The sequence below is a fragment of the Oncorhynchus mykiss genome, chromosome 26 (assembly GCF_013265735.2).
Source record: "Oncorhynchus mykiss isolate Arlee chromosome 26, USDA_OmykA_1.1, whole genome shotgun sequence".
In the NCBI taxonomy this organism is placed as follows: domain Eukaryota; kingdom Metazoa; phylum Chordata; class Actinopteri; order Salmoniformes; family Salmonidae; genus Oncorhynchus; species Oncorhynchus mykiss.
Genome location: NC_048590.1, coordinates 44,438,661 through 44,456,538, shown reverse-complemented (window position 1 = coordinate 44,456,538; position 17,878 = coordinate 44,438,661). Strand labels below are relative to the sequence as shown.

Below are 17,878 nucleotides of genomic sequence, written 5' to 3'. Positions count from 1 at the left end.
TGAATTCCCAGGTATTCCCAGGTATTCCCTCCTGATTCTGGAAAACTTCCAACCTGGATTACTGGAAAACCTGGGAACTTTGGGAAAGTTATCAGGATGTTTCAACCCTAAGCAGAGCCAAGACAAGATAATAAAAACAATTTCAACGCCAGGGAAACTCTTCTCTGATTTCAGCAGAAGCCTTGTTTATCATTCCAAAGTATTGTTGCCAGAAGCAGTGTTATATTCCATAATGTTGTAACTATGTGGATTGGGACCTGACATCTAAAAAACTATAAATGTTTAAACCCTCCTGTGACTTTGTGTTTTGTTTTCATCCTATTGACTTACTGAGTGACGTCTTTATGGTGTAAAATACTGTAGTTAAAATCTGTACAAAAGTACCATGAAAGTCATTACAATCTGAAAGTATAATTTAATTTGACACTTTTCTTGAACAATGTGCGTTATTAAAAGGTGATTATTTAACTAGAGTTTAATAAACTAAGCGATGCATAAACAGTTACCTTTTTATTTTGCACATTGCTGATGATGTGTCAAACTAATCCACACTGCCTGATTATAATGAAATACAGTATATAGATGTTTTTGCATAGATCTATAGTATCTGTCCAGTCATATGGTCCATCACATTAGATGTTCTCTAGTATCTGTCCAGTCATATGGTCCATCACATTAGATGTTATATAGTATCTGTCCAGTCATATGGTCCATCACATTAGATGTTATATAGTATCTGTCGAGTCATATGGTCCATCACATTAGATGCTCTCTAGTATCTGTCCAGTCATATGGTCCATCACATTAGATGTTATATAGTATCTGTCCAGTCATATGGTCCATCACATTAGATGTTATATAGTATCTGTCCAGTCATATGGTCCATCACATTAGATGTTATATAGTATCTGTCCAGTCATATGGTCCATCACATTAGATGTTCTATAGTATCTGTCCAGTCATATGGTCCATCACATTAGATGTTATATAGTATCTGTCCAGTCATATGGTCCATCACATTAGATGTTATATAGTATCTGTCCAGTCATATGGTCCATCACATTAGATGTTATATAGTATCTGTCCAGTCATATGGTCCATCACATTAGATGTTATATAGTATCTGTCCAGTCATATGGTCCATCACATTAGATGTTATATAGTATCTGTCCAGTCATATGGTCCATCACATTAGATGTTATATAATATCTGTCGAGTCATATGGTCCATCACATTAGATGTTATATAGTATCTGTCCAGTCATATGGTCCATCACATTAGATGTTATATAATATCTGTCCAGTCATATGGTCCATCACATTAGATGTTATATAATATCTGTCCAGTCATATGGTCCATCACATTAGATGTTATATAATATCTGTCCAGTCATATGGTCCATCACATTAGATGTTATATAGTATATATTTGACTTTGTCAAAGCAACAAAATATCTAGGGCTTTACAATGATGGTAAAAATTGGGAGACATTTGGGGGTTAAAGGGGTTTAAATCTTCCTAGAAGTGACACATGGTTGACGGAGAGACATGTCAAAATGCAGAATTTTAGCACTTTAGTCAAGCCTTAATTTAAATAAAAACTATGATTTATTGAATTCTCCATGGCTATGTTTACACAACCACCTGAATAACCCACTTCTGTTTTCTCTCCATATCCAATCTTTTTTTCTGACTGTTCACACTCAGTTTTACATGAGACCCATACCAGATTTGTGCGTTAATGATGTAGCCTCTATAGTAACACACAGATGCAATGCTCATTTCCTGTTACTGTTCCTTAACATTCTGGCCGTGGTTGTAACGGTAATGGCAGGTCATGTACACATTTGATTTGAGCGTCCAGACTGAGGTCACAGGTGGAGCCGAATCAGTTAGCTAACTACCTACATTTCAACACATTTTGCCATGGTGCAGAGAGAAACATTAGCAGTTTTATAATTATATTCTATTCTACACACTGTTTTAAAGCACATTTCCTGCAGTTCTAAACTTTTTGCTATCACATGCTATCTGGGGGCCCCTGATCTCCACATCTGTCCGTCAATGCCTGTGTGTTTGTTACATATGGAAATGTTTTGTTATTTTGTGTCCCAGTGCAATTTCAGGAAGGATGAACAACAACCAGGCAAGTTTCACAATGAACAATACTTGATTTGGAAAAGGGTAGAAGCACTAACTCTGACTCATTTCAGATTGACAAATGGCATTTACTCTTTATTAGGAATCAGACTCCAAGACAAATACAATTCTGCCTTTTTTCTACCTTTAGGGTTTTTATTGGTAAAACACTGGAGCATGCCAACCTGGGGAAATGAATTGACTAAAGCCAGTAAACATGGTAATGTCCCAAATGGCACCCTATTTCCTACATAGTGCACTACTTTTAACCAGGGCCCATAATGCACTACATTTAACCAGAGACTATAGTGCACTATGAAGGAAAAGGGTGCCATTTGGAGCACAGCCTTTGTGCACATGCCCTTTATGTAGGTAATGAAATGTAGATGAGATCTTGACGTTTGTTTTATATGTACAGTGCCTTGCGAAAGTATTCGGCCCCCTTGAACTTTGCGACCTTTTGCCACATTTCAGGCTTCAAACAAAGATATAAAACTGTATTTTTTTGTGAAGAATCAACAACAAGTGGGACACAATCATGAAGTGGAACGACATTTATTGGATATTTCAAACTTTTTTAACAAATCAAAAACTGAAAAATTGGGCGTGCAAAATTATTCAGCCCCCTTAAGTTAATACTTTGTAGCGCCACCTTTTGCTGCGATTACAGCTGTAAGTCGCTTGGGGTATGTCTCTATCAGTTTTGCACATCGAGAGACTGAAATTTTTTCCCATTCCTCCTTGCAAAACAGCTCGAGCTCAGTGAGGTTGAGATGGAGAGCATTTGTGAACAGCAGTTTTCAGTTCTTTCCACAGATTCTCAATTGGATTCAGGTCTGGACTTTGACTTGGCCATTCTAACACCTGGATATGTTTATTTTTTAACCATTCCATTGTAGATTTTGCTTTATGTTTTGGATCATTGTCTTGTTGGAAGACAAATCTCCATCCCAGTCTCAGGTCTTGTGCAGACTCCATCAGGTTTTCTTCCAGAATGGTCGTGTATTTGGCTCCATCCATCTTCCCATCAATTTTAACCATCTTCCCTGTCCCTGCTGAAGAAAAGCAGGCCCAAACCATGATGCTGCCACCACCATGTTTGACAGTGGGGATGGTGTGTTGGTTTTACGCCAAACATAACCTTTTGCATTGTTGCCAAAAAGTTACATTTTGGTTTCATCTGACCAGAGCACCTTCTTCCACATGTTTGGCGTGTCTCCCAGGTGGCTTGTGGCAAACTTTAAACGACACTTTTTATGGATATCTTTAAGAAATGGCTTTCTTCTTGACACTCTTCCATAAAGGCCAGATTTGTGCAATATACGACTGATTGTTGTCCTATGGACAGAGTCTCCCACCTCAGCTGTAGATCTCTGCAGTTCATCCAGAGTGATCATATGGGCCTCTTGGCTGCATCTCTGATCAGTCTTCTCCTTGTATGAGCTGAAAGTTTAGAGGGACGGCCAGGTCTTGGTAGATTTGCAGTGGTCTGATACTCCTTCCATTTCAATATTATCGCTTGCACAGTGCTCCTTGGGATGTTTAAAGCTTGGGAAATCGTTTTGTATCCAAATCCGGCTTTAAACTTCTTCACAACAGTATCTCGGACCTGCCTGGTGTGTTCCTTGTTCTTCATGATGCTCTCTGCGCTTTTAACGGACCTCTGAGACTATCACAGTGCAGGTGCATTTATACGGATACTTGATTACACACAGGTGGATTGTATTTATCATCATTAGTCATTTAGGTCAACATTGGATCATTCAGAGGTCCTCACTGAACTTCTGGAGAGAGTTTGCTGCACTGAAAGTAAAGGGGCTGAATAATTTTGCACGCCCAATTTTTCAGTTTTTGATTTGTTAGAAAAGTTTGAAATATCCAATAAATGTCATTCCACTTCATGATTGTGTCCCACTTGTTGTTTATTCTTCACAAAAAAATACAGTTTTATATCTTTATGTTTGAAGCCTGAAATGTGGCAAAAGGTCGCAAAGTTCAAGGGGGCCGAATACTTTCGCAATGCACTGTAAAATAGCAGCAAGACAGCAGGTTTAGGAATGTCGCCAGTGGTTCTCAGATTCAGCTCAGAGGGAAAACACAGTATTGTGGTGTGCAGGAGACCTAGGTTTGATTCTATCTCGTTTTATTAGGAAGCAGGTAACATTGTCTTTGTAGCCTTTTATATGTCATATATCATATATCATTCAGTGTTCAATACAAAATAACAGTTCATTAATGAGTTAAAAATGTATCTTATAATTAAAAGCTATGTTTTATGTTGTGGTCCAGCCTTGAAGTGGAAATGAAGCTCTGAGGATGTTTAGAACGAGCCGTGTACATACTGTAAAACAGAACAGGACTTTTCATGGCTCTGAACATGATCAAACAGATTCATTCTCTATTAAAGGTGTTTTATCATAACACTGGTTCATTTTTTATAATGCATACAACATTCACCTTAGTGTAATACTCATGCCAGTCTTAAAACTGGAGTGAAATAGAGTCAGATTTTGCTACCTTCCACAGTGATAAACAAGTTCCTGAGAGAAGTTAAGGTACATAATTAACATGAATTAATGACATAGTTAACATGAATCAATGCAGTAATAAATTAGGCAACATTTTATTGTCTGTAATAAAGGTATTATTGTGCAGTAATGATGAACAAACACTACATGCAATACAACACAGAGACACTGTAAAGACATTCCAATAATAAACAGACCTCATACACATGATCACATGATTCTCCTTCTGGGTAAGGAACTGGATATCAGCCAATAAAGCACAGATAGAATTGTACAATTAATGAATAGTCATGATTATAAATGACAGAATACATCACAAAATAACTAACAGATTACCTTTGTTAATGCTCAGGATGCCAAACCAGCCTATAAAATATATAAATGCAGATCTGTACTAATGCCCCGATATTTGTTATTGTCAACAGTCTCCCCAAACTGATCCTTTACAGTCCGTTGTTGAGGGGAAAGGAATACTGACCAACAATAACAGAATCCTTTGCATATTTTGTTTCTGCTCTGATAGGTGCTCTGGCAGGCATATTTTCATTGTGAATTGAGCTGATATGACAAAAGTGCATAAGTGTCCCAGGAATATATTAGGTCTCAGAATCTGAAGACAAGTTAATTTCCTCTGACACTGTTGCATCAACGTTGACCAGTTTAGACTGGGAGGCAGTGTTACTCCACCTCCTTTTGACACAAATGAAAATGCCCAATAGAATAAGAATCAGCAGCATCACCAGTAGAACTGAGAGGGTGGATAGGTGAACTCTCTCTGCCCCAGACTCCCAACTGACATCCAGCTTGTTGTCCAGACTGAGGTGAGAGGCAGTACAGGTGTAGTTGTGTCTCTTCTTTAGCTCCTCAGCACTGACCTCCAGACTCTGTTTCCACTAGGCAGCACCCTAACGTCTTGAAAACGTTTAATGGAATAGGTGTCTGCATGCTTTGTGCATATATTATGATGACATTTTGTGACGTTTTCATTTCATTTAACTTTTTTCCGGCTGTTCGGGCACACAAATCTATGGGCTTAAAAAACAAAATAAAAAAACGTTAGTTGAGATGGGCTAGTTGATCTGGACATTTCTGACAAGTTATAAATAGCTCTATAAGGTATGCATTGACACACATGACAAGAGGAACTGATGATGCACTACCGAATTTCAAAATTGCACCTTGTGTATTCTACTACTACAACTTTAAATCATTTTTATAGCCTACCTTTTAGGAGTGGGACAATTTTTATTCGGAGACATATGGGGGATCAATAATTATTTAAAGGCAATGTAAAAAAATAAAACTATAGCCTAATCACATTTAGGAAGTACATTTCCTTGGAAATATAACTGCCCTGTGCTTCTACGCACATTGTCACTCCCTGACCTTAGAGAGACTTTTTATTCTCTATTTGTTTTAGGTCAGGGTGTGACTAGGGTGGTTACTCTAGTTTTTTTTTTTTTTATGTTGGCCTGGTATGTTTTCCAATCAGAGGCAACTGTCTATCCTTGTCTCTGATTGGGGATCATATTTAGGCAGCATTTTCCCACCTGTTGTTTGTGGGATCTTGTTTTTGTATTGTTGCCTTTGAGCCCTACAAGGTTGTACGTTTCGTTGGTTACTCTTTCTTGTTTTGTTGCTGGTTATCGTTAATAAAAGATGATTAACCTACCCCACGCTGCATCTTGGTCCGACCATCCTTACAACGACGAGCGTTACACACATGCATACACAACAGCCTACTCTATTTAATTGCGACCACACGCACCTGATCTCGCAGGTATGGCTACTGAACTTGGAGCTGCAAGAATGATGTCAGTGACACTTGCTCCATTTTTTCATAAAGCATATAGCCTACGTTTTAGGAAGACGATTTGCAGCCAGAGACAAATACATGGGTAGTCAATACTTGAAAAGACACAACGCTCGCTCACCATAGTAGCCTAACATATGAGCACGTAGTGCCTGTTCCTTTTCAATGAGGATAACATATTTTGATTGCACTTCGACTCACATTGGACATTGGTCGAGCACCCTCCACTTCTTTCCATTATCAATATTTATTTACAGACATTGTATTAAACTACAGTTTAATCATATTTTATTGAATTTCATATTTAAGTGCCACGTATTCATATTTAACTGCCACGTTCTCCGCCCATGTAGGCAGCCTACTCTATTTCAATGAGACCACACATACTAGCAATTGAACTCGCATGCCTAACTATGAGGAGAGAGGCTACTGAATTTGAAGCAGTGAATTGTGTGTGAATAAAGCAGAAAAATATGTCATTTTAATAAGATAGGTAGGCTAACGCATACAAAGCAGAAAGACGTCATTTTAATAAGATAGGTAGGCTAACGCATACAAAGCAGAAAGAGGACCGTTTCCAAATAATCAGCAGGACAACAACACAAATATTTTAATCCCAAAATCGTCTGACACCTGCTCCGGTCACAGCATGAAAAATGCACCGATATCTGTCCGGACCTGCAGTTCCAGTGGGTATCCAGCGGGAATGTAGCCCTCTATTTTAAAACCCAAATCAAATGGAAAGCCATTGTTTTTACGCGCGTAAACGAGTGTGTGCAACAATTGATTAGAAAGCATGGTACTGATACTGAATGAGAGAAAAGACAGGCTGGAAGCATTAACAGTGTCATGGTGCGTCAAGTTAAAAAGCAAGTCTATTTTTCTCAAGTCTACACAAAGCAATGCTGGTAAAAGGAGTGGTTAAAATGCCAGAAAAAAGACTGTTGTTAAATACACAGTTATGTTAAAACTGACTGTTGCATTGTTATTTCTGGAAGTGTTTTACATAATACATTTACATAGCTATTCGTTTACTCAGTACTTTGTTGAAGCAGCTTTGGCAGCGATTACAGCCTTGAGTCTTCTTGGGTATGACACTACAAGCTTTGCACACCTTTATTTGGGATGTTTCTCCCATTCTTCTCTGCAGATCTTCTCAAGCTATGGCAGGTTGGATGGGGAGCGTCGCTGCACAGCTATTTTCAGGTCTCTCCAGAGATGTTTGATCAGGTTCAAGTCCGGGCTCTAGCTGGGCCACTCAAGGACATTCAGAGACTTCTCCCGAAGCCACCTCTGTGTGTGCTTAGGTTCGTTGTCGTGTTGTAAGGTGAACCTTCGCCCCCGTCTGAGGTCCTGAGCGCTCTGGAGCAGGTTTTCATCAATGATCACCCTGTACTTTGCTCTGTTCATCTTTGCCTCAATCCTGACTAGTCTCCCAGTCCATGCTGCTGAAAAACATCCCCACAGCATGATGCTGCCACCACCATGCTTCACCGTAGGGATGGTGCCAGGTTTCCTCCAAATGTGACGCCTGGCAGTCAGGCCAAAGTGTTAAATCTTGGTTTCATCAGACCAGATAATCTTGTTTCTCATGGTCTGAGATTCTTTAGGTGCCTTTTGGCAAACTCCAAGCAAGCTGTCATGTGCCTTTTACTGAGGAGTGCCTTCCGTCTGGCCACTCTACTATAAAGGACTGATTGGTGGAGTGCTGCAGAGATGGATATCCTTCTGGAAGGTTCTCCCATCTCCACAGAGGAACTCTTGAGCTCTGTCAGCGTGACCATCGGGTTCTTGGTCACCTCCCTGACCAATGCCCTTCTCCCCGATTGCTCTGTTTGGCCGGGCGGCCAGCTCCAGGAAGAGTCTTGGTGGTTCTAAACGGAGAGGTTGAGTGGACACTTGGAGATGTCCCTTGACCCCACCCCACCCCTTATTAAACGCCTGTAAAGTTCTAGCTGTCACATCTGTCAGTCCCAGAAGTTTTTGATTTGCTGTGGAAGCCATCTGATGTGATTCCAGCTCTGTTAATCAATAAATGACATATAGCTTGTCCATGAAAGATCACTTTCAAAATAAAACCGGTTATGTTGTGTATGCTTGATCTTGTGTGATATGAACTGTGCCATTCCTATCTACGTTCTGACCCTTTCCTCAATCTCCCAGGTGTGTTGTTTCCAATGATACCAAGTATATGAATAACCTTATCATTCTCATTAAAAGCAGTTACTTTAAGGTATGTCTATTTAGGTGGAAAGGGACATTTCTGCCATTACATTTAAGAGGTTGAAATCAATGAAACAGGAATAGGAAGGGAAAGGTTTGGGGCCACTCTTGATTAAACTTCCGTAAAGGACCGGTTTCCCAGAAATACTTCTGGACAAATATTAACCAACATTAGGTATTGTGCTTTGAAATGGGGACTTTGAACCAGTTAGTTTAGGTTGTTTGTGCTTTTGGATGGATATTACAGTAGCCATCTTTTGTTTTAAAATGGCAGGGTGACATTAAATGATGTATGAATTATATTGTCATACACATGATAAAAACAGCAGCTGTTCATATAAAAGTACAACCAAATACAGTATGTTGTAGGTATTGCTTATGCTTAGTTCCTATAACTTTCCAACCCTAGACTTTTATAATAGACTTTTCAACAACTAACTAAGTAGTGCCATATTCTCGTGGTAGAAAACAGACATTTTAACAGATTTAGTGTTGCAAAGTTTCACTAACCTTCCCAGAATTCCCGTGTTTCCCAGAATTCCCGTGTTTCCCAGAACTCCCGTGTTTCCCAGAACTCCCGTGTTTACCAGAACGAGTGTTTTGAGGATTCCTTCTTATTCTCTCCTGATTCCAGAAATCTTCCAACCAGGATTTCTGGAAAACCTGGGAATTTTTGGAAAGTTACCAGAATTTTGCAACCGTAAGCAGAGCCAAGACAAGCTAATAAAACAATTTCAATGCCTTGGAAGCTCTTCTCTGACTGTAGCAGAAGCCTAGTGATGGGTTCAAGTGGAGTCATTTCCCTGGGCGGCTGAACCGACACGCTAATTAGCTAAACTTATTCCTCATTCCTCCTTGCTCGGAAAACCACAGGGATTTCAAACGTCAGATCTCTCCTCCTTCCCCCAACCGTTTGATTTGGTTTGATTCTGTCTTTGTGTTTGAGGGCAATTTCACACCTGAGTGTGAGATATGGGGGAGATAGGAGGAAGGTTAAGCCCTAAAACGATGGTGTCTGTGTATGTCGTGAGATGTCACTCGTTTGCCTTCGTATAAAAGGGGATCGCGCAGTGTGTTCTTGAATAACGGCTTGTGAGATTTGATTGGCAAACATTGCTTAATATCAGCTGGCTGATGTGACTGTGTGTGTGTGTGTTTCAAGTTTCAAGTTGTAGTGTCACGTGAACAAATACAGTGAAATGCCTTTCTTGCATTAATCGATATCAGTAGTACTATAAAGTAAAGTAGATAAAAAATCACAAGTAAGTAAGTAAGCTATGTACAGGGTCATTGCCAATACCATCTTTACAATGTGCAGGTATACTGTGTGTGTGTGTGAGGGTAGAAGCTGTTCAGGAGACTGTTGGTGTCAGACTTGATGCACTGGTACCGTACAGCCAGTCAATATGCTCTCAGTGGTGCAGCTGTAGAACTTTTTGAGGATTTGAGGGCCCATACCAAATATTTTCTACCTCCTGAGGGGAAGAGGCGTGGTCACGTCTTCTTCATGACTGTGTGTGTTTGTGTGGACCATTTTAAGTCCTGGAGTCATGCGTGGCCACGCAGTCGTGGGTGAACAGGAAGTACAGGAGGGGACTAAGCACACACCTCTGCATAGAGAGATTGGGCTTTCACGAGGACAACTGAAGGGACAACTGTTTGCTCTCCTACAGAAGGGGAGTAGAGGAGGAGGGGAGGAGGAGAGGAGGGGAGGAAGAGTTTGGGAGGAGAAGGGAGAGTCAAAGGGGGAGGAGCAAGGTGTGAAAGAAGACTGTAAACATCAGATACAATGACGGAGTAACACACACGCATGCTGAATGTTATGAATGTTGTACTTGTGCCCCTGAAAGCATGTTCAACACGAGAACAACTCCGACCTTTACAACACAGTGAGTGTCAGAGCTGGAGGCCTCATTCTGCTGTGGAGAGAAACAGGCTTAGCGAAACAGAGGGAGGGAGGGAGGGAGGGAGGGAGGGAGGGAGGGAGGGAGGGAGGGAGGGAGGGAGGGAGGGAGGGAGGGAGAGAGAGATTTATACTAAAAGGAGTTAGAGCATCTACATGACAGCCTGTCATGCTCCCTGAGGAACATTTATTTCCTGAAACTTTATTTTATTCTAATTTAACCTGATTAGCATAATGCTCATATGTATTAGCTTGTCTGTTTGCAGACAGTGGACCTAACCTTGAAACCTCAAGATTGTCGAGATTTTACATCAAGGATTTGTCCCAAATGGCACCTTATTATCATTATCATACCCTTGACCATAGGGCTCTGGTTAAAAGTAGTGCTCTAAATAGGGAATAGGGTGCCATTTGGGTCTCATGCCAATAGTGTGGTGAGTTGGACTCGAGCTGCAACACGGAATTCAAAATGGTAGTAGCACACTAACTATTTCTAAGTCTTCTATATGAAATAGGGGTTGATGAGAATGGCCCTTAGGGAATTTAGAGAGTTACCCGTGGGTGAACATTGAGCGAAATGTCATCAGGCTTTCCACACGACCCAGTTACGTGTCTGAGATCATGTAAGATTAGATTTCGTTAGGTTTTCATTTACAGCTAATTACAATCTCACACCAAGACAACTCGCTCATCCAAAAGACGTTTTTTGTCATTCATAATCATCTTTATTATAGACAGGCTAAATGTAGCACAATCTGGGTTCATATCAAATCGTCACCTGCCGCTAATTTGCCAGTTAACGCTTGTCAATAATCTGCTCTAATCCAAACCGACCCGAGTCCCTAGCCCCTCTACCCCCTATGCAACGATGAACGCATCGGACAGGTTAAATCACATATCATGGTGATTGCCTTGCTTCATCTTGTCTTCTGATTGGCTAGGAGAAATGTTCACCCTATTGCTCACACCTATCCATAGAATAGAGGGGAGGAGTTGATTTGGAATTCAGCCAAGCTTTTCTATTCTGTGGTGTCAGCTGAGGCACTTCATAACATGCAAGTCAGACAATTGTTTCACAAGTAATAAACACACTGGCTAGAGACATAAGTCATCATAACAGAACATAGAAATACTAGACCAACATAACCGTTTTGTGCTCAAGCTAATGGGCAGACAGCAGCCGCAAACAAGGATGATTTATGACTGGAAGAGGACAAGGCTGGGGATGATAGTTCATTGCTATGATCCACAAGTTATTGGAGCGAGGTGCATGCTCTACAGTTTGGCGTGTGTGTGTGTGTGTGTGTGTGTGTGTGTGTGTGTGTGTGTGTATGTGTGTGTATGTGTGTGTATTGTTTGTGTGTGTGTGTGTGTGTGTGTGTAGACTGTAACAGATTACATTAATTCCCCACTGCTTTGCCATACTGTTGCCTGACACATTTTCAGACATGACACATGAATAAAGTTTCTCTGAGCCTTATTAGTCGATAAGCTGAAAAACACAGGCCCTGTTTCATTAGCAATACTATTATGTAGTCAAAGTCATTGTTATTTTCCATATAAAATGTACAAAACTTCAGATGTTTTTTGTAAGATCAATCAATTAACTGAAAAAAAGTCCTAAAGTACTAAATAGTCTTTCTCTTCATCATCATCATGACCAGTATTGCCTAGTGTGTACCGGAAGCAGTTTACAGGGTGAAGGAGTAGACACAGACTGTAACGCGTCCAGACCATGGTTGATTGTCACCCAGTCCAGCGCTTCTCAAGTACTGACTGATACCAGACAATAGATGTGTTGACAGGCAGTGTTACTGTTTGGGACCATAACTCTCTTCACCTCTCTTCTACTCTCCTCTCTGGTCAAGTTCTCCTCTCTTCTCCTCTCTTCTGCTCTCCTCTCTGGTCAAGCTCTCCTCTCTTCTCCTCTCCTCTCTGGTCAAGCTCTCCTCTCTTCTCCTCTCTTCTCCTCTCTTCTCCTCTCCTCTCTGGTCAAGCTCTCCTCTCTTCTCCTCTTCTACTCTCCTCTCTGGTCAAGCTCTCCTCTCTTCTCCTCTTCTACTCTCCTCTCTGGTCAAGCTCTCCTCTCTTCTCCTCTCCTTTCTTTTGTGCGTGTGCGTGTTTACCCACACTTGCGTTCATGTGCATGTCCCTACGTGCCTGTGCGTCTGCACCCTCACAGGTGTGGCTATATGTGTAACAGCACAGCTTGTTCCCCGCTAGTCATCCAGGTGCTGCTCTTCCCAGGTGGAGGTGGGTATAGCGCTGTAGGGGTCCATGATGACCCGGGCACAGCGGATGATCATGGCCACCAGGAGAAGGCAGAGGAAGGCCACACAGGCCAGCGTCATGCCCTGGTCCACGTCCACGAACTCTGGGTCGGGAGTGGCCCCCTCCTCCATGCCTGCTGCTGGCTTTGGGTCTCTATGTTGTCACTGTCCTCCGCCGCACACACACACACCTCTACCATCCTGAGAATGGTTCTGGAGGAGGGGGAGGAGGCGGGAGGGGCAAAAGGAAGGAGGCAGGATGGGGAGAACGGAGGAGTCAGGAGGGGAAAGGGAGGAGGCAGGAGGGCAAAAAGGGAGGAGGCAGGATGGGGAGAAGGGAGGAGACAGGATGGAGAAAAGGGAGACAGGATGGAGAAAAGGGAGGAGGCAGGAGGGGGGAACAGAAACAGACAGAAAAAGTTGGATATGGTAAAAACATTCCCAACTACTTCTATCCAGTCAGTTGAATATGGTAAAAACATTCCCAACTACTTCTAGCCAGTCAGTTGGATATGGTAAAGACATTCCCAACTACTTCTATCCAGTCAGTTGAATATGGTAAAGACATTCCCAACTACTTCTAGCCAGTCTGTTGAATATGGTAAAGACATTCCCAACTACTTCTAGCCAGTCAGTTGAATATGGTAAAGACATTCCCAACTACTTCTATCCAGTCTGTTGAATATGGTAAAGACATTCCCAACTACTTCTATCCAGTCAGTTGAATATGGTAAAGACATTCCCAACTACTTCTAGCCAGTCAGTTGAATATGGTAAAGACATTCCCAACTACTTCTATCCAGTCTGTTGAATATGGTAAAGACATTCCCAACTACTTCTATCCAGTCAGTTGAATATGGTAAAGACATTCCCAACTACTTCTAGCCAGTCAGTTGAATATGGTAAAGACATTCCCAACTACTTCTAGCCAGTCAGTTGAATATGGTAAAGACATTCCCAACTACTTCTATCCAGTCAGTTGAATATGGTAAAGACATTCCCAACTACTTCTAGCCAGTCAGTTGAATATGGTAAAGACATTCCCAACTACTTCTATCCAGTCAGTTGAATATGGTAAAGACATTCCCAACTACTTCTAGCCAGTCAGTTGAATATGGTAAAGACATTCCCAACTACTTCTATCCAGTCTGTTGAATATGGTAAAGACATTCCCAACTACTTCTATCCAGTCAGTTGAATATGGTAAAGACATTCCCAACTACTTCTAGCCAGTCAGTTGAATATGGTAAAGACATTCCCAACTACTTCTAGCAAGTCAGTTGAATATGGTAAAGACATTCCCAACTACTTCTAGCCAGTCTGTTGAATATGGTAAAGACATTCCCAACTACTTCTAGCCAGTCTGTTGAATATGGTAAAGACATTCCCAACTACTTCTAGCCAGTCAGTTGAATATGGTAAAGACACTCCCAACTACTTCTAGCCAGTCAGTTGAATATGGTAAAGACATTCCCAACTACTTCTAGCCAGTCTGTTGAATATGGTAAAGACATTCCCAACTACTTCTAGCCAGTCAGTTGAATATGGTAAAGACATTCCCAACTACTTCTAGCCAGTCAGTTGAATATGGTAAAGACATTCCCAACTACTTCTATCCAGTCAGTTGAATATGGTAAAGACATTCCCAACTACTTCTATCCAGTCAGTTGAATATGGTAAAGACATTCCCAACTACTTCTATCCAGTCAGTTGAATATGGTAAAGACATTCCCAACTACTTCTAGCCAGTCAGTTGAATATGGTAAAGACATTCCCAACTACTTCTAGCCAGTCTGTTGAATATGGTAAAGACATTCCCAACTACTTCTATCCAGTCAGTTGAATATGGTAAAGACATTCCCAACTACTTCTATCCAGTCAGTTGAATATGGTAAAGACATTCCCAACTACTTCTAGCCAGTCAGTTGAATATGGTAAAGACATTCCCAACTACTTCTAGCCAGTCTGTAAGCTTTACGTTGTTTTGACAGTAAATGCTAACAGGAAGTTTCTGACTTAAGGACAGTAACTGATAAATAAACCACATCAAAATGACTGTTGATTTTTATTCAAATCAAATTGTATTTGTCACATGTGCCGAATCCAAACAGGTGTAGACCTTACAGTGAAATGCTTACAAGCTCTTAACACTTATTTGTTCTTAAAACTGCATTGTTAGTTAAGAAAGTATTTACAAAAGTAAACAGAAGTAAAAAATAAAAAATAAGAACAAAAAAAATAAACAGGAAAATAACAAATAATTAAAGAGCAGCAGTAAAACAACAGTAGCGAGGCTATATACAGGGGGTACCGGTACAGAGTTAATGTGCTGGGGCACCTGTTAGTTGAGGTAATATGTATGTGTAGGTAAAGGTAAAGTGACTATGCATAGATAATAAACAGAGTAGCAGCAGCGTAAAAATGGAGGTGAGGGGGTCAATACAAATAGTCTGGGTAGTGTTATGGAAATTGCAAGATTATGTTATAATGCTTGTGTTGCATTATAATGGCTGTTTTATTCGACAGAATGGAGTATTCTGTTAACTATTGTGTGTGTGTTTTACTGAGGAGGGCCTTTATGAAATAACACTGACAGAGGAGATTTACGATGTCTTTGGGTGATACAACCTAAAGAGCATTCCAGAGAACATGAGGTAACGTTTTTGTGCTATACCGTACCAGGGTGAGATGGTTCCAGTTTGGAGTAGGAGGACCAGACACTGGTCTATACAATGAAAACTGTTGACACAGCAGTTGCTGTCTGCTATGTATTATAGATATCTTTCATACAAATCTTAACCTTGTGACCATTCTACGTATCTGTTGTTCGTCATGTAGGTTGAGAGGAGTGTATCTTGGCTAAAAAATATCTTTGTACTTTTGTTTTATCACTCTCAACGGTTCATTAGAAATGGTGCATCGTTGAAAGTCATTGCTATTGCAAAGCTCTTATTATTAAAGATGTAGTTTAAGTATACAGTGGGGCAAAAAAGTATTTAGTCAGCCACCAATTGTGCAAGTTCTCCCACTTAAAAAGATGAGAGAGGCCTGTAATTTTCATCATAGGTACACTTCAACTATGACAGACAAAATGAGAAAAAAAATCCAGAAAATCCCATTGTAGGATTTTTAATGAATTTATTTGCAAATTATGGTGGAAAATAAGTATTTGGTCACCTACAAACAAGTAAGATTTCTGGCTCTCACAGACCTGTAACAAGTGGAGGAGGCTAATCTGTCCTCCACTCGTTACGTGTATTAATGGCACCTGTTTGAAGTTGTTATCAGTATAAAAGACACCTGTCCACAACCTCAAACAGTCACACTCCAAACTCCACTATGGCCAAGACCAAAGAACTGTCAAAGGACACCAGAAACAAAATTGTAGACCTGCACCAGGCTGGGAAGACTGAATCTGCAATAGGTAAGCAGCTTGGTTTGAAGAAATCAACTGTGGGAGCAATTATTAGGAAATGGAAGACATACAAGACCACTGATAATCTCCCTCGATCTGGGGCTTCACGCAAGATCTCACCCTGTGGGGTCAAAATGATCACAAGAACGGTGAGCAAAAATTCCAGAACCACATGGGGGGACCTAGTGAATGACCTGCAGAGAGTTGGGACCAAAGTAACAAAGCCTACCATCAGTAACACACTACGCCGCCAGGGACTCAAATCCTGCAGTGCCAGACGTGTCCCCCTGCTTAAGCCAGTACATGTCCAGGCCCGTCTGAAATTTGTTAGAGAGCATTTGGATGATCCAGAAGAAGATTGGGAGAGTGTCATATGGACAGATGAAACCAAAAACTAAACTCGTCATGTTTGGAGGACAAAGAATGCTGAGTTGCATCCAAAGAACACCATACCTACTGTGAAGCATGGGGGTGGAAACATCATGCTTTGGGGCTGTTTTTCTGCAAAGGGACCAGGACGACTGATCCGTCTAAAGAAAATAATGAATGGGGCCATGTATCGTGACCAAGTCTTTCAGCATGACATTGATCCCAAACACACTGCCCGGGCAACGAATGAGTGGCTTCGTAAGAAGCATTTCAAGGTCCTGGAGTGGCCTATCCAGTCTCCAGATCTCAACCCAATAGAAAATCTTTGGAGGGAGTTGAAAGTCCATGTTGTCCAGCAACAGCCCCAAAACATCACTGCTCTAGAGGAGATCTGCATGGAGGAATGGGCCAAAATACCAGCAACAGTGTGTGAAAACCTTGTGAAGACTTTCAGAAAACGTTTGACCTCTGTCATTGCCAACAAAGGGTATATAACAAAGTATTGAGATAAACTTTTGCTATTGACCAAATACTTATTTTCCACCATAATTTATAAATGAATTCATAAAAAATCCTACAATGTGATTTTCTGGATTATTTTTCTCATTTTGTGTGTCATAGTTGAACTGTACCTATGATGAAAATTACAGGCCTCTCTCATCTTTGTAAGTGGGTGAACTTGCACAATGGGTGGCTGACTAAATACTTTTTTGCCCTACTGTATGAATGCCAACGTATATGAATGCCAATCCTCAAGAAGTTCGAGTCATGAATGCCTATGCCGAACAATACAGTAGATGGTATAGAGTACAGTATATACATATGAGATGAGTAATATAGGGTATGTAAACATTATAAAGTGGCATTGGTTAAAGTGGCTAGTGATATATTTATTACATACATTTTTGCATTATTAAAGTGGCTAGAGATGAGTCAGTATGCAGCAGCTTCTCAAATCTCTGGCCAGTTTAATAAATGTATTTAATTTAATAAAGGTATCAATAGTCACTTTAAATAACGCCACTTTAATAATGTTGACATGTCCTACATTCTCATCTCGTATGTATATACAGTTGAAGTCGGAAGTTTACATACACTTAGGTTGGAGTCATTAAAACTCGTTTTTCAACCACTCCACAAATTTCTTGTTAAAAAACAATCGTTTTGGCAGTCGATTAGGACATCTACTTTGTGCATGACACAATACATTTTTCCAAC

At 40.7% G+C, this 17,878-nt stretch overlaps 1 protein-coding gene across 1 annotated transcript; it reads right to left on the bottom strand.

Moving 5' to 3' along the window:
• Positions 1–12,654: 12,654 nt before the first annotated feature.
• On the bottom strand, positions 12,655–13,084 carry LOC118944413 (cortexin domain-containing 1-like). Its single transcript, XM_036963466.1, has one exon. It carries the CDS (start codon positions 13,006–13,008, stop codon positions 12,826–12,828), a length of 183 nt encoding a protein of 60 aa, XP_036819361.1. The 5' UTR covers positions 13,009–13,084; the 3' UTR covers positions 12,655–12,825.
• Positions 13,085–17,878: the final 4,794 nt, after the last annotated feature.